The sequence below is a fragment of the Typopeltis vanoorti genome, chromosome 12 (assembly GCF_054136105.1).
Source record: "Typopeltis vanoorti isolate ZY-2024b chromosome 12, IOZ_Tvanoo_1.0, whole genome shotgun sequence".
NCBI classification, from domain to species: Eukaryota; Metazoa; Arthropoda; class Arachnida; order Uropygi; family Thelyphonidae; genus Typopeltis; species Typopeltis vanoorti.
In genome coordinates, this window is record NC_143560.1 from 59,481,861 (window position 1) to 59,505,858 (window position 23,998).

A 23,998-nucleotide genomic window follows, 5' to 3' on the forward strand; every position below is an offset into this window, starting at 1 on the left:
GATAATAAAATGTGCTATAAAACAAAACGGATACTTTTATTAAAAATATTTTAATTAAAGATAGAGTATAGTATATATATAGCAATGTTTGAACAGTTGTCTACTGATATTGTTTTCAAACAATTTATTTAATAAATAATATAGAGCAGTATTTATATTAGCTACTGACCAGTTATATGCTTATAATAATAGATCATTTAAATTTACATTGTATGGAATATAATATTATTTTGCAGCTGAATTATTATATTTAGAAGATCTGTGTAGTTCTGTGGAAGGTGGTGTTTACATCCATATTTGCATCACATTGCATTCACCAGGCTGCCTGAAGAAAGTTACTCTCAGTTCAGATCTAGTTGCTGATAGATGCTTTTTCTAACCCTTTCCTTGATGAGTTCTGGAGTTAGTTGATCTCTGGCATGGGCAAGTGGGTTTTTTCCTTCCAGAAACTAGGGTAAGAAAATCAACTGTAGAATACACACCATTTCAGACAATAAATATATTGTGATAGGGTTAGCACCCATGAGATGGCAACACTTGTCTGCCATCTTTTCACCGGATGTGTTTATAACTAGTGATAGTCTTGGGCCAGCTATCTCTGATTGGCTGCCAGTGCAGATTGAACTGTCCCCTGAGTCTCCAAAAAATTTAGGGCTAAAACAGCCTCACTTACTCCTGTAGGGTAACAAAAGATGTTAGCAGATTATTTAAATTTTAATTTATTTAATTATTTTATTTTTATTTTTTCATCTAGAAATTGCACATGTCTAGCAGACTAATACCTCAGTGTCCAGTCAAGAGCTACAAGTTACCAGTGGGTAGAGAACCCATGACAGTGGGTATATAGATCACCTGCATAGTTTTTTTTTAATCAACACACACATATTCTTTTGTTATTCTTTAACCATGTGAAAATAAAGTGTACTGAGTATAAACAAGCAAGGCTGCCTGTAATTAAAATTGTGTGATAACTGAAATAAATAAAAAACCAGCAGAACTGGAAAGTCATTTGAACAAATTTATATGAATAAGAGAAATTAAGTGAAATACTGAAGCATACAGGACAATTCAACCAGTTTTAACTTATGGATGTGAAACTGGGTTATAAATAAAACACTTGATCAGAGACTAGAGATATGAGTCTGAAGAAAATTAGGGGAGTTAACAAATGGTGTAATGGCAGAACATATTAATAATGAGGTATTATGAAGGATAGCGATATTGTTAGCATTTAAAAATGGGTAAGCATACCTTACAGATGGCAGGAAAAGTACCCAGAGGAAGACCAAGATCTAGATTAATTGATGCAGTTAGAAGTACTCTAGAATATAGAAATATAAGCTCTGATAATATTGGAGTGCTGACAAGTGGTATAATAATTTGAAAGAAAATTGTGGACTGGACATAATGGAAATTAAATCTTGTAGTACCATCAGAGTATCCTATACATTCCTTGAAGTTACAGATCAGGAAATTAACGTGTCTGTCTATTGTGCTGTGTTTGTGACATTTCTTTTTAATATTTTACTTTGCTATTTCTAGGTGAAATGCCTTCTTGAGATAGTGAAGTTTCACATCTTTGCTATCTGAAGATGTGAAACTCAATGCTTCACATTTTCAGATTGCAAACATGTGAGCATACAATGTGAAGGGAGAAGGTATAGTGTATGTCTCCACATGTGTTCCACCTCCCCCTTCATATGGTGTGACATTGTCAGTCATATGATGTCTACTTTTAAGCTTGTCACCAACAAAAATTCATACTTTTGATCCCCCCCTTATAATTGAGTAAAATTTAAAATGAGATTTTTACATAATCTTTGTAAAGCTTAACTAAACTTTGGGTTATAATTTATTTCCTGTCTGTTATTGATAGTAAGATTATGTGAAAACCTCTTCTCAAATTTTGCTCAATTATAGGGGAAGGGAGGCTCAAAAGTGTGAATTTTTGTTGGTGACAAGTTAAGCTTAAAAGTAGAAATGATAGTAGAATCAGCTTAGATTTATGGAAGAATGCAAGTAAAATCACATAAAATCACTCCTCACATATGGAACATCATGCAAGAGATTCTGATATGGTCGATCTACATATAGGATGCAAATAAATGTTTAAATTTTCAATAGATACATTAGTTTTCAATAGTTCATTTGTAGATAATAAGATGTAATCTCCAAATGTAATATAAAAATTATAATAAATTTTCCAATTTTCACTGCATTTCTTCTCTTCATGTGGTTTTTGTTATTGTACATGTTTAGAGCAGGCATAAATGTGTGTGTAAACAAGCATTCTTGGTACTGATATGATATTCTGTTTGTATTAGGCTTTTCCTCAGAGTGAAGGCTGGCCTTTCCCATTATACAAAGGAGCCTGTGGAAGAACTGTTGTTGTTGAATATGTTGGTTTGCCACTTTCCAAATTTGAGCAGGCATCATGGAAGACAAGATTAAATTTATCCTACCAACTTTTGCAGATAGCCCATTTATTAACAGAAAATGTTCATGATTTTTCATTTTACATGACTGACGTTAATATGGAAAATTTTGCTGTGAGACCTGATGGGGTTTTGTTATTGATTGATGTTGAGAACATTATCGTTGTTGACAGGAAGAAAGTCAGAACAGGTAAGGACATACTGATAAACGTGGAATTGAATTATAAAATTTTCTTTTAAGTTTGCATTGTCTATCAGTCTTTAAGGTAACTTTTGTATTTCTCCTCATATGCAGCATAAGAATACTGTTTACCTAGTATGTTGTAGATTTGTCTTTTGCAATATTTCCATCTCTGTTTCACTGATTCATGCTGAAGTTCCTGAAACAAGAACTACATGAAACTGGAATGAAAATAAATATTTTATTAACTAAATTAAGTACTTACAAGTCAGTGTTTCACCAGGTCTAGCTAAGACAGAATGAGATGACATTGAGAGCAAGGATGGTCATCTGCATGGATGGTGAAAATGGTGCTCTTCATGCACTTATATGACCACCTTTTCTTGAGTAATCTTCTATGATTAATGCTGATGGCAAGATGGGGTAGTTCACTAGTTTGTATAGGATCACACTACCAGAATCCTTTCCTTTAGTGTTACACAGTGATCAGCATTCATTTTAGACAAATTATGGGCTCTACAACCATGTTATAAATAACTGTTTTAATTTCCCAACATTTTGACCTTCATATTAATGTCATCATTGGAGTATACACATATATACAAAGACAAGCTGAATTACATTTCACGCAGTATGCTAAAGAGACAATGATTTGATCAACAGTTATTCTACTGGCCTCTAGTGAAAATAAAATAAATAAATATAAAAATAAAATGAAATAAGCTTATTAAATAACTTAAGGAATTTAAGTACTTACTTAAATTCCTTAAGTTATTTAATAAGCTTATTTAAACTTTAAATGTTTAATTTAATTTAAACATTTAAAGTTTAAATTAAATTAAACCGATATTTCGGCAATACGTGGATCCTTTGTACATTGTAAATTCCTGAAGTTATTTAATAAGCATGCTTAACCAATGTCTAAGCCTTTCTATGAGAAGGAAAAATAAAATTAATTAATTAAAAAAAAACTACATCAAAGCTATATTCTATTTAAGATAACATAAGAGAAACATTCTTTCATATAGATAGTTTTATTACAGTAACAATGATGTCCTAATTTAACATATTTAACATGACAATTGTTTATATTTAGATTTAGAATCCTGGATTACCTATGGTCCTATTTATAATTAACTCTTAGGGAGAAAGGTTAAGTGGGTAGAATATGTGCCTTCCATATTCTTGGGATTTTTAGACCATCATTATTGTTAAGAATCAGGTGGTTGATAAGAATCTCACAGACTTCCTTAAATTTACATTTATAATATGTTTTGGTGTGATCTAAACAACAGGTGCTTTTCCAGTCAATTCTATGTAAAGTGTTCAGGGCATGATCAGAAAGACCAGCTTGGCCGAAGTTATTATATTTAATGTGTCATTTATGTTCCTTTTTTCTGGTAGGAATTGTGCATCCTGTTTTCCGTATATAGGGCAAATTACAGGTGCAATGAATATGGTTTACTACAGGGTGGGCAGCGGAGGGAGTGGATCCTTGGATGAGTTAAGTCTTTAATTTTGCAGGGGGTTTAAACAGTGGCAGCTCATTTGAAATCTTGGGGTGCTGCAACTTTCAAAATATACATACACACTGTAAGTACAGTGTATACATGCTTGGATAAAATATTAAAATGATGGTAAAAATAAAAAAAAATTAAACATGAAAAAATATTGTTTATTGTCGATAAAATTATAGTTTTGTATAATTCAAAATTACTTAAAAATAAAATCCATTCTTCTTGTTTTGTTTCATGAAAAAATATTGTTTATTATTGATAAAATTATACAGTTTAGTATAATTCAAAATTACTTAAAAATAAAATCTATTTCTTTAATTTTAATAAAGGAATGGATTTACAATTTTTGGACATTACAATTAAATCCTTTAATTGTAATGTCCAAATATTTAAAGAGACAGTGTAAACACGATAAGCACTCTGAACACTCTACTACTGGCACAAACTGCATATAAACAACAGTGGAACTGCACGATGGACAGTGGCGTTACACTAATAGCTTGCATCTCACTATGACGTGCATATGCTTGCGCACATAGCAATATGACGCTGTGGTAAAAACAGTGCTGCTAGCATCCTTTACCCTCCTAAGTGCTACAAGATGGATTTTTATTATTTTTTATACAAAATAAGAGAATTGTATAGGATTATTGATGATGAAATTAAATATTACAAGCAAATATAAATAAATTAATAAATATATTTTTATATCGAGAAACATTGGGGGGTGCTGCAGTTCTGCAGTGCCTATGCACGAGCTGCCTCTGGGTTTAAAGGTGATGGCTTTAAGGTTGTATTTCTGTAGTATTCTCTTTATTTTATCTGATATCCCTTTAATGTATGGAATGGTTACAGTTTTATTGTAGGCTACACAAAATCTAGATGTCATTAATACTCTAAAAAACTGGGCTTTGAAGATTTGCTGCAATGAACTAGTGCTTAAAGATGAATTTAAAATTATCAGCAATACTTTCCTAAAAAATGGTTACAGCCAAAATACTATCAACAAAATTCTCTACAAGACCTCAATTAAAGACAAAGATAAACTAGACTACAATAAAACTGTAACCATTCCATACATTAAAGGGACATCAGATAAAATAAACGGAATACTACAGAAATACAACCTTAAAGCCACTTTAAACCTCTTGCAAAATTAAAGAGCTTACTCAACTCATCCAAAGACCCACTCCCTCCACTGGCCCACCCTGGAGTATACTGTTTATTGCACCTGTAATCTACGCTATATAGGGGAAACTGGATGCACAATTCCTATCAGACAAAAAGAACATAAACGACACATTAAATATAATAACTATGGTGAAGCTGGCCTTTCTGATCATGTCCTGAACACTTGAACTGGAAAACTGTTAAAAAAAAAAAAAAAGAAGAACTGAAAAAGCACCTGTTGTTTACATCACACCAAAACATATTATAAACATAAATTTAAGGAAGTCTGCGAGATTCTTATCAACCACCCGATTCTTAACAGTAATGATGGTCTAAAAATCCCAAGAATATGGAAGGCACATATTCTACCCACTTAACCTTTCTCCCTAAGAGTTAACTATAAATAGGACCATAGGTAATCCAAATGTTAAATCTAATATAACAATTGTTGTTAAATTAGAACATCATTGTTACTCTGATAAAACTATCTATATGAAAGAATGTTTCTCTGATGTTATCTTAAATAGAATATAGCTGTGATGTATTTTTTTTTAATTAATTAATTTTATTTTATTTTATTTTTATTTTTCTTTATTTTATTTTCACTGGAGGTCATGCCAGTAGAATAACTGTTGATCAGATCATTGTTTCTTTAGCATAGTGTGTGAAATGTAATTCAGCTTGTCTTTGTATATATATGTATATACTCCAGATGATGACCTTAATATGAAGATCGAAATGTCAGGAAATTAAAATAGTTATTTATAACACGATTGCAGAGTCCATAATTTGTCTAAAATGGATCAATCACACTATTAGTTTTATTGTAGTTAACTGGATTCTGTAGAATTTGAGCCACTTCCAAGAACAGTCTGTGTAGTAGTTCAGATTTCTTCCACATGATGAAATGGTCTTCATCCAAGGCATGTTATGCTAATCTACTTTTTGGTTGCCCATGCCGAATGTATTTTTTATATTCCTTTTTTTTTTCTCTCTCTCTCTCTCTCTCTCTCTCTCTCTCTTTCCTCCACCAAAATTGGAATCGTATTTGTTACCTAGCACTAAATATTTTTGCTGAACTAAATAAATTAAGGAATGAGTTGTTTTTTATGTTGAATTAAATAAATTAATAAGCCAGTCTGGTTGGCTGAGTGGTTAGCGTATTCATTCTCCAACCAACAGGTTGCAGGTTCAAATCCCTCCACTGACATGAATGTTTGTGATTGTCTTTAGGTGGAAGATGAATTTCATTGCCCAGTGTGAGACCACCTCCCCACTTATTGGATGCCTGAAAACGTTCCATGTTTGGTCTCTAGATCAGTGTTTCTGGACAATGTAAAAATAAAATAAAGTACATAAAAATATATAAAATTGACAAAAATGGGAGGGGGAAAAGGTTCAAATGTACTATAATAATGCTTCTGCTGCTACACCCAAATATTATCAGATAGATATACTGTATTTTTAATTCATTGCAAAAAAGCTGTTCTCCCTTCTCCAAGGTCATTGCTAATTATCAGAAACTAACTATGCTAACTTGCACAATATCTAGCTAATCTATTACCTAGTAATTAAACCAGTCTGATATTTCTAATTTTTTAGGAAATGACAATGCAAACTAAATTATTAATGACAAAAACTTTAATAACTACCTATATTTTGGCAATGTTACATTGCCATCTTCAGGGATCACAACAATGATATGTGCACACAGGCACTCACACTAAGCAAATGAGGCTGAAGAAAGGCAATTGAAGTCAGTCCTAGAATCCTAAAAGGTCCCTCCTAGTAGGATAAAGTAGGTTTTCCTGGCTGTTGGGCTGAATCTTAGAATGTATGCTTCCTAAATTTGTCCAGGTTTGGGAAGATTTTCAGAGCTGAAGCTGATTCAAAGTATAATCTTTCTTATTTGTACTTGCTGTGGTGTAATAAAGTGGCCTTCTTCTAGCATATTCTGTGGTGGATGTCCAATGCAAAGTCAGCAAGTCCTGAGTGGCTGTCTTAGTGGAACCAGATGTAGTCCTTTTGTTCAGATATCCTGATATTGGTTGTCCTGCCTGTTTGGCCATTGTTGGGCAATTTGCAACTGCAAAAGACCTGGTGTACTCCAGATAGGTCTAGGGGAAGCGGCTGGTCTTTGGTGGAGTGGATAAGAGATACTAATTTCTTATGTGGTTTCTAACTAGTTGTGAGGTCATATTTTCTTAGGATTTTTGTTAGTTTTTCGGATGTGCCCTGGATATATGGAATGGTGATAGATTTCGATTTATCTCTGCTATGAAGGGGAGGGTGTGTGTGTGTGTGGTTAACTGGTTTTAATATTTTTTTGGATTTTTGGTGGTTGTAGCCATTGGCTAAGAAGGTGTTAGGGATATAGTTAAGTTCAGTAGTTAGACATTGTTATCTGAACTGATTCATTTTGCCCTGTTATATAGGGTTTTTATAATACCATATTGTTGGGATGGGATGGGGGTGACTGCTGGTGAATGTATCTACCTGAATGTGTAGGTTTTCTGTAAACAGAGAAAGCCTGGGATCCATCATGCTCCCATGTAATCAGAGTGTATACGAAAGGGAAACTGTTCTTATTTTCCTTTTCCAAGGTAAACTTGATCCTGGGGTGTTGACTGTTTAAGTGTGTTGAGAAATTGTGGAGTGTATCCAGGCCGTGCAGCCAAATGGCGAACATATCATCCACATAGTGTAGCCAAATGGTGGGTTTATGTGGGGCAGAGTTTAAGACTTTTTCTTCAAAGGTTTTCATAAAGAAGTTGGCTAGGGGTGGAGAGAGAGAGAGTGGAGAACCTGTGGCTGTCCCCCTCTATCTGTAGAATTTTCCTTGCTAAATCAAATGGTTTGGACATCTTCAAAGACTGCCTTCTACTAGAATGCTGAACCTTGTGTTGAATGGACAGGTAAAAGGAAGCAGACCAAGAAGAACATGGCTCCAGTTGCTAAGGGATAGATCACAATTACCCAGCTACAGAATGATGACTGAGTTAGCAAGAGACTGAACTAGATGGAGAAGATTCTTACATAGAGGACTCGACTCATATATGCACAGATGAGAAAGAAGAAGAAACGAAATAGCCTGAGTTCATGGTGAACTGAATAGGGCTGAGACATCGGGAGTGTTGCATGTATTCTTCTTTGGTATTATCTGATGTACATGTGAGGTATCTGAATTCTTGTTCTCTAATTTTCCTTAAATTGTACTTCTTTAGTTGTAATGGAAACACTACTTATACCTATCTTTGTATGCCTTCTCAGTGCTTAATCTCCTTTGTGCTCTGTGGCCGTCACTTAGATTGATGACGTGTGTCAATTAGATTAACAAGGGGATTACCTTTTGGCTAGAGCCAATTCCCTTGTTACAATTATATGGAGTTACCTCCTCGTTAGGTTCTGGAAAATTTATTTGTTATTGCTGCGCCATCCAGAACCCTTAGATTAGAAAACTCCTTAATCAAGGAGTTAACTCTCAGACAGACACACAGTTAATCATCCTATTAAAATACTTAGTTCAAATTAGCTAAATTTCCTGTACCAACTCTAGTTTGCAGTCGTAGTTTCTGTTAAACAATTAAATTCCGCTCAGGTTCTAAATAATAAGTGGTGCATTGGATTCATTTATCAGGCAGCTAGTTAGGTAAAATTACAAAGGTTCATTTATTAAATTCATGCAATACACTTTCATCAAATATACAGTCAGCTAAGATGATCACTTTCTAAAGTTACAGAACTTAATATAACAAACTATAACTTATATAGCTGAATCTTGTTACAAGACACTACTATCAAATCAATTGATTTTCCTTTTTGTATTCTTTGATCTACAATTCCTTCCAGGCATTAATTCACTTAACTTCACGTATGATTATACTATAACATACTAAAATGATCGACATTTACAATACATTAGACTATGCTCCTAGAGCTGTAACACTTTGCTATTAGACTAAATACTAAAGTCCTCCTTAATACATAATATGAGCTCTACTAATGAATGTTCCTGTTCACTATTATACAATAATTATTTTTTCCACAACAAAAGAGACTAAGGTTTGTACATTACCGGATCTTTAAGACTTCTTCAGGTCTGTCCCTCAATCTTTAATTCCCTTTACAGCTTACTTATTCTTTATTCTGACAGTCGTCTCACCTGGGCCAGGTTTGGAACTCACTGTCGTGATTTATCCTCTCTGATGTGGACGAGAAACAGCTCTGCTTAAGTTGGTCCATGTGGTCTAGCATGACGGTCAGCTTGCGTAGATTTTCTCTGTACGCTGACGAAATGCCCACACCTGGCTCGCTACTTGGCCACTTATCTTCATCGAAACATCATTCCGTTGGCTGGGTTCAACTACACATCTTCAGGAACAACTCGAGCTGGGACCCTCGAGTGACGGGCGCCGATGCTGAACAGGAGAGCACGAGGAAAAACTGGAATCCAAGAGAAAAAAGGTGGTCGAACTGGGTGAGCCAAGCTTATATTGCACATTTAGCAGCACCCCTTCTGCGTCACACCTTTTCGCCCATCACCATTCTTCTGCACTCGGTTCTGTTCTTCTCTCGTAGTGTCTTCTGGGAAGCTTGAGCTCGCAGGTGCACACGATTCGGATCATGTTTGAGCATTTCACATGCTTCCTTGAATTTCTGCTCGAACCAGGTTTTGGTGCGGTGTAGGCACTTGGTACCTTTCCAGTCAATTCTGTGGTATGTTTGGAGTGCGTGGTCAGAAAAGCCAGCTTTTCCAAAATGGAGGTATTTTATTGACGTTTGTGTTCATCCTTTCTGATTGGGATGGTTCGCCCTGTTTCCCCTAGGTATGGTATGTTACATGTGCAATCTATTTTGTAAACCCCTGGGTGGGCAAAGTGTGGAAGGGGATCCTTGGAAGAACTGAGTAGGTGTCTTAATTTTGTCAGGGGTTTAAAGGTGGTTTTGATGTTGTATTTGTGTAGTGTTCTGTCTATTTTTTCTGAAATGCCTCTAACATATGGTATAGCAATAGCATTCTTGAAATCTTTTTTGTTATTAGTGGTATCTTTGTGGAGGATCTTGTGAATGGTTTTTATACTGTATCCATTTTTTATAAAGGTATTATGTTTGTTATTCTTGTAGAGAGGCTTATACGCTGGTTAGACATGATAACTAATAATTAAGGAATTGACAGTGTAGACTAGAAATATAAATTAAATAAACTTATTCTCCTCCTTATTCATGAATGTCCCCCTCAAAGAAACCTTAGAGCTAATCCAAGCTAAATTTCCTCCCGATATCTCAGCCCTATTTCAGTTTACAATGAACTCAGGCTATTTCGTCTAGCAGGAAAAATTCTACAAACAGATAGAGGGGACAGCCATGGGTTTACCACTTTCCCCACCATTAGCCAACTTCTTTATGGAGACTTTTGAAGAGAAAGCCTTAAACTCAGCCCCACAAAAACCTATGATGTGGCTTCACTACGTTAATGATGTGTTCGCTATTTGGCCACATGGCCCGGATTCACTCCTCTCCTTCCTAACACACTTAAACAACCAACACCCTAGAATCAACCTCACCCTGGAAAAAGAGAAAAATAATAACCTCCCCTTCCTAGACACACTAGTCACCTGCCAACTTGATGGAACCTTGGTTTTCTCAGTTTATAGAAAACCCACCCATACAGGCAGATACATTCACCAACAATCCCATCACCCCCCCTCACAACAATATGGAGTTATTAAGACACTATTCAACAGGCAAAAATAATCTGTTCAAATGATCAAGCCCTAACCACCGAACTAAATCACATCCGTGACACTTTCTCAGCCAACGGCTATCCCCCCCCCCACAAAATAATCCAAAAAATACTTAAACCAGTTATCCACAACCCCCCCACCCCACCCCCTTTCACAAAAAAGATTACTCTAAATCCATCACCATTCCCTACATCCAAGGCACCTCGGAAAAAATCAACAAAATTTTAAAAAAACATGACTTGACCACTTGTTACAGACCATATAGAAAATTGGCATCCCTTATTCACTCCACTAAAGACCAACCACTTCCCCTAGACCTACCTGGTGTTTACCAGGTCCCTTGCAGCTGTAAATTATCCTACTTTAGCCAAACAGGCAGGACAGCAAATATCAGAATCTCAGAACACAAGGATTACATCCGATTTCACCAGTACAGCCACTCTGGGCTTGCAGACCACGCTCTGGATACTCGCCACAGAATAAGATGGAAGAAAGTCAGAGTAATACACCGCAGCAAGTTCAAATATGAAAGACTATTCATGGAATCAGCCTCAGCCCTTAGGAACATGCCAAACCTCAACAAATTTGGATGCATGAGACTGCCCCAAATTTGTGAAACATTTATCAGAAGAACTTCAGCCCAAAGGCCAAGAACTACCAATATAGCCCGCCAGGGAGCACCATCAGGACTTTAGGAAAACAGTAGCTTCCTAGCTTCTGTTCTCATTTGCTGTTATGTAGTACTTGCGTGCACTTGTCTTTGTATTAAGTTCCCAAGAAGATGGCAACGTGACGTTTGCCGAAATATTGGAAAGTATATATTAAAGTTTATTTAATTTATATTTCTAGTCTACGCTGTCAATTCCTTAATTAAAAGGTACGTTTGATGGTCTCATATTCATGGTTAAGAGCTTGTTCATTTGAACAAATGTTTTGAGCTCTGTGTTTAAGGGTGCTTATGACCCCTAGTTTTTGTGTTGGGTGGTGATAAGAAGTTTTGTGTATGTACTGGCCTGTGTGTGTAGGTTTGCGGTAAACTGAAAAGGAGAGACAGCCTGAAGGAAGACATGTGACAAGTGTGTCTAGAAACGGAAGATAGTTGTTTTTTTTTTCAATTTCAATGGTGAATTGGATGCATTTGTGTTGTTTGTTCAGGTGGCTAAGGAATGTATCTAGTGCTTGGCGGTCGTGGGGCCAAATGGCGAAAATATCGTCGACGTATCTGAGCCAAATTTTAAGCTTTAGGCATGCTGATTCTAGAACCCGTTGCTCAAAATCTTCCATATAAAAGTTCGCTATTAGGGGGAGAGTTGTGAGCCTAGCTGTACCCTCTTTTTGAATGTAAAAATTGTTTTGCCAAACGAAATATCCGGAGCGGAGTCCGTGGGCAAAGACGGCCATGATGTAGTGTGGAAATATGTTCTGTAAGAGTAGGATAGTATCATTGATTGGGACATTGGTGAAAAGGGAAGTTATGCCAAAACTGACTAATAGATCTTGGTCGTTGAGTGTAATATTTTTAATTTTTTTTATGAATTGTTGTGTATTTTTTATGCAGGAAGGGGAATGACCAACCAATTCCTTGAGTGTGGTCGCTAATTTTTTGGCTAAGTATTAATTCGGACTGTCAATTCCTTTCACAATTGGACGTAATGGTGTGTCTGTTTTATGTACTTTTGGCAGGCCATAAATTCTGGGTGCGCGGGCATACTGCGGTATTAATTTTGTAATTGTTTCTTCCGGCCACGTGTTAACTGATTTAAGTAGTTCAGTAGTTTTCTTTTTGTTACGTTGCGTGGGGTTGTAATTTACCATTTGGTAGGTGTTGTGGTCCGATACCAAATGGTTCAATTTTTCAATGTAGGTTGTCTGATTTAAAACAACAGTGGCATTCCCTTTATCTGTTTTTGTGATAAATAATGTCACGGTTATTTTTTAGGGATTTGAGGTTGCTACTTAATATTTTGGTTGAATTTAGTAAACAGGCAGTTTCCATCCGTATTTTGTCAGCTAAATTGACTGGGAGGGATCTTAAACCTCTCTCTTGATATGATATATTATATCTAGTTTATTTACTGACCTCAGAGCAAAGGCGTAATTTAAACCTTTCTCCAGTAGCGAGAGTTCCCCTTGTGTGAGGTTGTAATCTGATTGGTTGATAACCAGACAGTGGTCCGATAGTGGTTGGTTGCTCCTAACTGCGTTTGTGGGTGATTGGCTGCTCCTTCCATTATGGCGTCGTAATTGTCTTGTGCTTTCCTGTAGATTTAATGCTTGAAACTTTGTTATTAATTGTTCTTTGTTTTTGAGTAATAGGTGCTTGGCCGAGTCGCCTGTGATCCTGTCTAGAATATTCCAAATTTCCGGATTAATGTAACTGGATAGCTCAAATTTCACTTGTAATACTTTGGCTTGGGTAGATGCTAAGTTCTTTCGTGCCTCGTGAATTTGTTCTCTTAACAATGCTTTTTCTAGCCTGGCATAGATACGGAGCGCTTTAGCTGATAAAAATTTCTTCTTTAGTTTAATGCAGTTGGGTATTAAGTTGCTGTCTCTACATCGTTTCAAAAAGGCCAGTCAATTAATTAACATGGAACTACGTATCTTTAGTTTACCATAGAGGCTGCACTGCTTGTGGGTCACATCTCCATGAATTATGATGACTCTTTCTTTTAAGGTTACACAGTGATCAGCATTCATATTTACGAATTTAGGGACACAAAACACACGTGTTGAAAAGATTATTTTACTGATTAATAATAAAATAATAACTTTACGTTTCGACCCCTGTATTGAGGTCATCTTTAGAAGGATACATGTGTATAAGAACAAGCTACATGCTGTTGCACTCTATATAGCATGTAGCTTGTTCTTATACATGGTTTACACGTGTTTACACTCTATACGGCAGCAGGACAGTGGCATGGAAGTCGGAATCCGCTAAGGAGTGTGTAACAACTCACCTGCCGAAGCAACTAGCCCTGAAAATGGATGGCATTCCAGCGTCGAGCCCATACCTGGCCGCTGCCACAAAAAATAACCTGACTCTTATGTGGCAGTGAGTAGGAGGGTCACAGCGACGTGCGTTGAAGGTGCCGGGCATAAGCCTGCCTGGAGCCGCCGTTGGTGCAGATCTTGGTGGTAGTAGCAAATACTCAAGCGAGAACCTTGAGGACTGAGGTGGAGAAGGGTTCCATGTGTCAGCAGTTGAATATGGGTCAGTCGGTCCTAAGGGATAGGAGAAATCTGTTCCGAAGTGGGACGTTGCAAAAAAGAAAGAGCTCGTCCCGCCGGTAGATCGAAAGGGAATCGGGTTAATATTCCTGAACCCGGACACAGAGATCGGCCCCTCTCGGGCCAAGTGCGGTAACACAACCTAACTCAGAGAAGTCGACGGAAGTCCCCGGGAGAGAGTTGTCTTTTCTTTGTAAGGGGTTGGCTCCCTGGAATCGGTTTATCCGGAGATAGGGATGCTATCCCCGCAAAGCACCGTGCCTCCTGCGGTGTCCGAAGCGTTCCTGTCGGCCCTTGAAAATCCGAGAGAGAGAGAGAGAGTGTGATTTTTGTGCTGGACCGTACCCATATCTGCAGCAGGTCTCCAAGGTGAACAGCCTCTAGTCGATAGAATAATGTAGGCAACTGAAATCGGCAAGACGGATCCGTAACCTCGGGACAAAGATTGGCTCTGGGGACTGGGCCAGTCGGGCTGGGGTCCGAAGCGGGTATGGCACTGCACCGGGACTGGGCGAAACTGTCCAGTGATGGAATGGTTGAACCCGGACCAGCATCGGGGCCTTCTCGTGGAATGCCTCAGCTGTGCGGCACACCGGATGGCCCGTCTGGCACAACCATTTCGGCCGGCAACTAACAGCTGACTCAGAACTGGCATGGACCAGGGGAATCCGACTGTCTAATTAAAACAAAGCATATTGCAAATTGGTTGTTGAGAGGTGTTGACGCAATGTGATTTCTGCCCAGTGCTATGAATGTTTAAATGAAAGAATATCAATCAAGTTTGTGGGTAATCGGTGAGAGTAAACATGACTCTCATTGAGGTGGACAGTAACTTATTGTTTGTGAGCAGTTTTATAAATATCTAGCAGGATTATATTTAAATGAAGTTTACCTAGCCAAATTTCAATTGATTATTGTGAGACTGGAGAGTGCATAATGCACAAATGATAATTCCTGGAGACAGCTCATGCCACACTGGGTCCAGCTGGCCTCACAGAGAGGTCCCGAAGGTGTTTGTTATTAGAGCAACACATGTATGTGGAGAAGTGGCCTCCAGATGTCCTGAAAAGGCATTATCTTGATTTTTCTTTATCAGTAGCATATGTCATTGGGGTGAGTCCATTGATAGCTGCTGGAAATCACGAAGCTTGGTGAGTGCAAATAGCACACTTGATAATTCCTGAAGACACTAACGTGATATATCAGGTCTGGCTGGCCTCACAGAGAGGCCCTGAAGGAGTATGCCCCTAAGTGCTGCTATTAACAAGGGGAATTGCCATCCCACTTATGCACCTACGCACATGAGCTTTTTCATAGGGAATTTGGCTATCTGACATCCATTGTCTTGTGTTGGGAAGAGGTGAGAGTGCCCTAAAGACTCTCACTGCTACCCTGTTATGTTATGATCCCAAAACAAAACAACAGAGCATGCAGTGGAAAACCAGAGTTCACCACATCTGAAAAAAACACGCATGTCACGTTCACAGTTCAAGACCATGATGCTGGTGTGTTTCTTTGATCACAAGGGGATAGTTCGCTATGAATTCATTGAAAAGGGACAAACGGTCAACCAGCAATCTATTTAGAGGTGCTGAAAAGATTATGAGATTCTGTTCGGAGAAAAAGACCTGAATTGTGGCCTGACAAGTGGATCATCCATCACGACAATGCATCAAGCCATAGTGCACTCATCATGAGAGAGTTTCTGGCCAAAAAATCAATCCGAATTAGATCATCCTTATTCACCTGACAGCCCCCTCCTGTGATTTCTGGCTGTTTCCAAAATTAAAGACTGTGCTAAAAGGACAAAGATTTTCTGACATGCTGATATCCAGCATAATGTGATAAAGGAATTTGAGTATTCCGGAAAAGGAGTACCAGGCCTGTTTCCAAAAATGGGAACACCAACTAAGCCAGTGTATAAATGTACAAGGGGACTATTTTGAAGGTGAGAGTAACCACTAATGTATAATTTCGAATTTAGGTATTCTACAGGTGCATTCCGGGAATTAAATTGTTGCACCTCGTACTTACAGAAAATTTGTTCTAAAATACAACAAAATAAGTATTACGTCTCCATGGCCACCTATGTATGTTGTCTGTATCTTGAGTAATGTTAGGTATTGTTACCGAATACTATTAAACAGTAGTTCATAGGAAAATTACTTTTTTTAATTATGAAAGAATTCATCAAAAAATTATTGCTGAATTTTTTTTTTTTTTTTTTTTTTTTATCAATTGCATTTGCGCTGAATTCTCATGCGTCAAATTATAGTTCAGTGAATTGCTCAATTGATAAATTGCCTTTCCGATGAATTGCCATTTGTTAAATTGTTGTTCGATGAATTGTTTATATGATAAATTGCTTTTTTGATGAATTACCATTCAGTAAACTGTCTTTCAATTAACTGTTTTTGGTGAATTTTCATGGAACCCTTAGAGAATGCAGAGAAAAATGTAAGAAAGCAAAGCACTCTGAAAAACTAGCTAAACAGAAATCATAGAAAATAAATATCAGGAAGGTTGTAAAATATTCTGGAAGCAAATTAGAAAAAGCTTAGAAATGGAAGAAAGAGTACTGTAAAAGGAATCTTCAGGTGACATGAAAGATATTCTAGGTGTGTGGAGTAATTACTTTGGAGGGATGCTAAATGAACAAGTAGTGACAGCAGTCATAGAAACATTCAACAGGAATGCAATTACAAATACATATCAATACTTGAAGTAGGGAAAAAACCCACCAAAAACTTGAAATGTAGAAAGGCAGCTGGAATAGATGATATTCATCCAGAAATGCTCAAATATGAAGGTTTTATTTATTTATTATTTAACATATGGGGGAAATACAAGAAATTATTGAGCAAAATTATGAGAGTAGTCTGAAAAGTTCTCGGCCTCGACTATAGATGCCAACACTATCAGCAAGATTTTTTTTTTCTAAGTTGGTACATCTGTCATAAGCATCGGTGTGAAATTGCAAGTCATTCTATCAAGTAGTTTGCTTTATACAGCTGTCTAAAGCAAAAGTGTTGTCTGTATCCCTTGAAATGGATAAAATTGAGTATCGTGTGGTTATAAAATTCTTTGTAAAGGAAGATTTAATGGCAAAAGAAATTCATTTGAAGTTCATAATAGTTTGTGGGCATTCTTTTTCTTCGTTTTCGACAATTAAGAAATGGGCTGCCAAGTTTAAACATGGCCGTATCAGCCTTGAAGATGATCCACGTGAAGGACGTCTGAAAAGTGTAACAACACCAGAAATCACTGATCAAGTGCACGATGTGGTATTGGATGACCAGTGAGTTCAAAGTGTGTGAAATTGCTGAGACTATAGGCATTTCAAAAGAACGTGTAAGATATATTTTGCATGAAGAATTGCAAATGAAAACGCTTTACTCAAGATGGGTGCCCCGCTTGCTCACAACAGATCAAAAATGCACTCGCATGAGAATCTCTGAACAGTGCTTGGAGCATTTTAACAAGAATGAAACTGATTTTGTGCTTTGATTTATTACTATGGATGAGACTTGGATTCACCATTACACACCAGAATCCAAACAGCAGTCAAAACAGTGGACAGAAGCTGGCTGTTCAGCGCCAAAGAAGACAAAGTCGGTTCCATCAACAGGAAAGGTCATGGCATTTTGTTTATTAGTTATCTTGAAAAGGGTAAAACAATAACCGGGGAATATTATTCCAATCTTTGAACCAGACTAGATGAAAAAATTAGTGAGAAAAGACCTGGTTTACAGAAGGGAAAAAAAAAATCATCTATCATCAGGACAATTCACCTACCCACAAAGGTGTTTTGGCAATGGGAAAATTAAGGGATCTGCAGTATGAATTATTGGAACATCCACCCTATTCCCCAGATTTGGCTCCCTCTGACTTCTATCTCTTCCCAAAACTAAAACTCTTCCTTGCTGGTCAGCATTTTTCTTCAAATGAAGAGGTGATTGTAGCTGTAGAGGGGTATTTTGTAGATCTTACTGAGAATCACTACAGGAAAGGGATAATGGCGCTGGTGCATTGCTGGAATAAACGTATTAGTCTTAAGGGAGATTATGTTGAAAAATAAAAATAATTTTAAAATTATAAATTCGTTTTTTCATTGTTAGGTCGCGAACTTTTCAGACTACCCTCATGCATACAGACTGACAGTTCAGTTAACCAGTTGATGGCACTGTCTGGGAATAAATGCAAATTCCTGAGGTTTCCAGGACAGGAGTGTATGGGACAGTCATCAGTGATATAAGCATAGTCTGCACAGCACCACACATGCAAAAGGGTGACTATGAAATTCCCCACAGATGTAATAAGTGGGTGCAGCAACCTTGTCCAATCTTAAACCTGTTTAGCTGACTCCAGAGGTGTTGAGATAGATTGAATCCTGGTTTGATAGTTGGATTTGGGATCAGGTACTTGTTTGTACTTCATTCCTTTGAGTCTTCTCTACCAGTTCTGGGAACCATTATCTGGTAATTCCACAAGCCATATGGGAGATCTGGAGAAAAGGCAGTGTGATGGAAGTGAAGAGATATCTTGATGAATACGAAGATACATATTATTTCTGATTTCTTTGATGATGGCCTATTCTCTTCTGAAATGGAGGAATGATGTGGGAAAGAACAGTTAACCATGGGAGAGGAGTAGATAATAAGGCACCAGAGCAGATTCTCATTGTTATGTTAAGCTGTGTGTCCAGGAGAGTTGTGTGGTGACTTTGGCTTCAAACTGGTGACAACAGGGAAGACGAGCCAGGATGACTGTTCTAAGAGTCAAGGCATTACAATCCCAAGTTGTGATTGTCACCTTGTTTATGTTGTTCCTATCTTTAACCAGTTTTTTCCAAATGTTTTCAGTAAGTTAGATTATGGTTAAGTGTGACACCAAAGTGATAAAGTTACTTTCATGGTAGAGCTGTTGCAGAAGTTTATTTTTAGTTTTCTTCAAGCTTTGTGGTTATTTAGGTGTAAACAGAATCAACAGTTTTGCTGGGATTAGGAGATAGTTCCCTGTGTTCAAAGTAATTTTGTAGTCAGCTCAGATCTTTGCTTCAGCGTTTCCTCAAGGCCTTGGAAGGTATACTGTCTTGGGTGGCTATAGCTATGCCATCAGCATAGGTAAACTTTCGACTAGCTGTTGGAGGCGGTATTACTAATGCAGGTTGAATAAATCTGGGGTAAGGACAGATCCTTGTGTCACGCCATTCTGCAGGATAAAGGTTCTACTTATTTTATGAATTCAGATGAACCTTTTTTTCTTATTGGAAAGCATCTGTTCTTATAATTTTAAGAGTTTTTTGGCTGCTTTATACAGGAAACCACAGTGACCAGGTAAAGTGTGGCTGCACATGTCAGGAACAGCCTCTGTTTCGGGGATTAATGGTAGCCTGCACCAGCTCCCAACTGGAAGTAGCAACTTCTGACTAATACCTCACCTTTGGGGTCCAAATGCCAACTGTGGTATTATCCTGGACACTACAAGAAATGAGCACACAGTATCAAATATGGAGGTATAAAATTTTACAGTGGCTGCACTGCATAATTCAGAATGCCTGATCAGAGGTTCAAATTCCAGATGATTGGAGTATAGTTCTCATAGTACCCATCTCTAAATAGGGAAATAAAACTGAATTTGAAAATTAGAGGTTTTTCCCTACTGAATGTTCCTGGCAATATTTATGCAGGTATACTTGAGAAAAATTGTGGAAAGGAAGCTTCGTGATGAACAATCTGGATTCAGGCCAAATAGTTTGTCAGGATCAGATTTTCACTTTAAGACAGATAGTTGAGAATCATGGGAATATAACAAGAATCTGTATTAAAGTTTTTTAGATCTCGAAAAGGCATAGGACTAGGTGTAAGTGAACTTCAAACGCTACGGTTATATGGTATAAATGGGACATTACATCGAGCAATACATAGTCACTATTTAAACTGTACATCAGCAGTTAGAATTGAAAGAGTTATAGGAAGATGGTTTGATGTTAAATCATTGTGCGACAAGGGTGCACATCATCTCCACTGTTATTCATCATCTATATTGATCACATTATGCAGGAAAGTGATATTAAATCTCATATCAAAATTGGCAATGTTAATATTAGCTATAAATTATATATTTAGTTTAATCCTTTATCCAAGTGTAAGCAAACAAAGTTTGTGCCTTAAGTATCTTCAGGACTAGGGCAACTCATGGCAAAGGTGGACTAAGTTCACTTTCCTTAGTATCCCATAATGCAAAGTACATTTTGCAGACATGTGTAATGCTATGCATTATGGGAAGGGTCACTACCCAGACCAGTTTCGACCTTTATTGAGGTCTCTTGAGTCGGAGCCAGACCCAGAGGTGATACCAAGGTTGAAGCAATGCAGAACTCATATTTCCATCTGGGTCTGACTCCCACTGAAGAGACCTCAATAAAGTTCTAAACCGGTCTGGGTAGTGACCCTTCCCTGGGTAGTTACCCAGACATGTCCACAAGTAGATGTGCTTTGCATTATGGGATACTAAGGAAAGTGATGAGAACTTAGTCCACCTTTGCCACGAGTTGCCCTAGTTCTGAAGATACTTCAGGCGCAAACCTTGTTTCTTTGCTTACACTTGGATAAAGGATTAAACTAAATATATAATTTATAGTCTAACAAAGTGGGAAAAAACTTCCATCTTTCTCTAATCCAGAGTAATTTAATAATAAGGTGTGACACCTTTTGGCAACTGGCATATGGAAATATGAGTTCTGCATTGCTTCAGCCTTGGTATCACCTCTGGGTCTGGCTCCCACTCAAGAGACCTCAATAAAGGTCGAAAGGGTAGTGACCCTTCCCATAATGCATAGCATTATACATGTCTGCAAGGAGATGTGCTTTGCATTATGGGATACTAAGGAAATTGATCAGAACTTAGTCCACCTTTGCCACGAGTTGCCCTAGTCCTGAAGATACTTCAGGCGCAAACTTTGTTTGCTCACACTTGGATAAAGGATTAAACTAAATATATAATTTATAGTCTAACCAAATGGGGAAAACTTCCAACATCTTTCTTTAATATTAGCTCTTTATTTTATGCAGATGATGTTTTACTTCTGAATAAACCCAGTACAAGTCTGTAAGATTCCCTGACGAAATTGAATAACTGTTGTAACAAATTTAGTATGAAAATCAGCAGTAAAAAGACAATCACTGAAAATCCAAGTGTACGCAAACAAAGGCATCAACTGTATCCTAAATGGTGAACCTATAGAACAAGTAGAATATTTCAGCTGTTTAAGCACTAATTTTGAGTGAAGATGGCAAATTAAATATGAAAATAGACAACAGAATGAGTAAAGTCGTATGTAGGAAGTCAGCTGAATAAATTTATATGGAATAAGAAAGAAATTAGTTAAAACACTTTGTTAGAAGTGTTTTAACTAATTTGGAAATCTTATGTATCTGAGAGATGAGATAGAAATAAAACACATGATCACAGACTGGAGACCAGTGATGTGATATGAGAGTTCTGAGAAAGATTAGTAGAGTGAACAGATGACATTAATGGAGGTATTACATTAAAATGGCATATTAGGAAAGAACTTGCCTTGGTCAGCATTCAGGAATATGTTAGGGGGTGTAGTCACTTAAACAGAATGGGAGAAGAAATCTCAGGTGGTGTAGTCACTTAAACAGAATGGGAGAGGAAAGATTAGCAAAACGAGTGTTCTTTACCAGTTTGGCAAGAAAAAAGAGCCAGAGGAAAATCAAGATGTCTGTGGATTTATAGAGTAAAAAGTTCCGTAGAAGACAGAAATATAAGATCTGATAATGTTGGAGTCTTAACAGATAAGATTAATTTGGAGTAAAATTGTTATTGGAAGTTAGTAAGGGTGTAACTTTTTCATGTTGTACTATCATAATATCCTATACACCCCCTCTGAGGGTACATATCAGGAATTTGATTATGAAGTATGTGGTGAAAACTCCACAAACCATGGAGATTCCAGAGTATGTGGACAAATTTGTGAACTTGCAAGCTCCTTAGTCCTGAACAAGTATGTAATGATTGTGAAGCTGCATTATATTGGTGATGTATGCTGTGAAGGAGGTCTGAATGATTTAGATATTTAAGAATAGTTATCAAATGCAGCATGCATGCACAGATGTATGCCACTGCTGATTAAAAAAAAAAAAAAAAAAAGTACATCTTGGGGCTTTGAAAGGCATTATACTTTACTGTAATATACCATGCATAGAAAAATAGCTGGATTACAACTGAGATTGGGTTAGAATGGCTTGAAGTTTTTTTTTGTCCTTGAAGCTTGAGCACACTGTACATCTGTAACAGTGTACAACACATCAACACCATTGTCCTGGTCAAAAATTATGCATCATTATACAACACGTTACCACCATTTTCTTGGTCAGAATAAGAACATCAGGTTTCCTTGCAGTACATGACAATATTATTACTAATATTGTTCCTACTCTGATGTAGCAAGTATTAGCTCAGTGTTGTTATAATATTGTTGTTACTGAAGATGGGAATGTTTCAGACATAGTCGAAATCACAGCAATGACATCGAAATAGTAATGATGATATTCAAGGAAATCTTCTTGGTATCATTTGTTTTGTTTACACTTTGATGGTTAGATGTAGATCTTGCCTGTTATTTCCAAATGAAGACATGAAAACTCCAAAAACTTCTTTTAAATTACAGAGGTTAGTTACACATAACAATATAAGTGAATTTAGATTTCAATAATATGCTCTCAGTGGCATAGATGGTAAACACGCGGTTCTCTGAATTCACTGTCACAGATTTTCCCCCAGTGCAGATAACTATTATTATTTTTATTATATTTATTTGTATAGTAATAATTTTCCAGCATTTTATTTTGAAGTATTCATTATATATTGTCTTTGATTTATCTTCAAATGTCATGTGGGAAAGGCTTACCTCTGCAGAAATCATTGTGAGGAAAAAAAAAAAAAGAAATGGGAATGATAACTATATTTTTCCTACTATACAATTCACGAAATAAGCAGAAATTTTATGCACATTTAATGAATTGTCCAAAATGCTACACATTTTCGTGAACTGTATAAGGGCATTGTAAAATTCAATAGAATGTACAGAATGTACAAAAAGTTGAGCATTTCGTGAATTGCATGATCAACGCATAACATATCAAAGGGGAATGAGGTTGTTCACAAGTTGCTTTAAGCATGCAAAAAAGTGTTATAGGTTATAGCAGGTAAGTTTAATGAAGAAAAATCTAGCTGAGCAGATAAACAATGAAGAAACACCTTTTTTCCCATCACTGACTATACTGACTGAAATTATATAGTTCTAAATTCTGACAAAAACAATAAAAGTGATGAAGATGAAACAAATGTCAATAAAAATTACCACTGACAAGTTGAGTTGACAGGTGAATTAATCAAACTTCTAGAGCATGTACCTTCATGACAAAACAAGAGCTAATGAATTTTCATTTTATGTACGAAAAATTACACAGGAGAAGATCAAAGCTCAATTAAACAACTTTGCTTCAAGATGCCCTCCCCCCCCCTCCCTGGAATATCAAAGATCCATGGCAAATCAGTTGCTACAGTAATCCAGACAGCATTCAACTTTTAGACTTTTGTGATTATCTCTACATTCCCAGTAAGATTCTAAATTTTGCCATTTTGGGAGTGGTACTATTACAGCATTCTTTGTAAGCACAGGTTAGT

The 23,998-nt window shown here is 36.9% G+C and overlaps 1 protein-coding gene across 1 annotated transcript in view; it reads left to right on the forward strand.

Annotated features, from left to right (window-relative positions):
- The window catches only part of LOC150100822 (divergent protein kinase domain 2A-like), a 40,142-nt gene that overhangs the window by 3,623 nt on the left and 12,521 nt on the right, over positions 1 to 23,998 (forward strand). Inside the window, exon 2 of the mRNA XM_090401719.1 lies at positions 2,325 to 2,625. Within this exon, the coding sequence (XP_090257845.1) occupies positions 2,325 to 2,625 (301 nt within the window). The remainder of the gene's footprint in view (positions 1 to 2,324; positions 2,626 to 23,998) is intronic.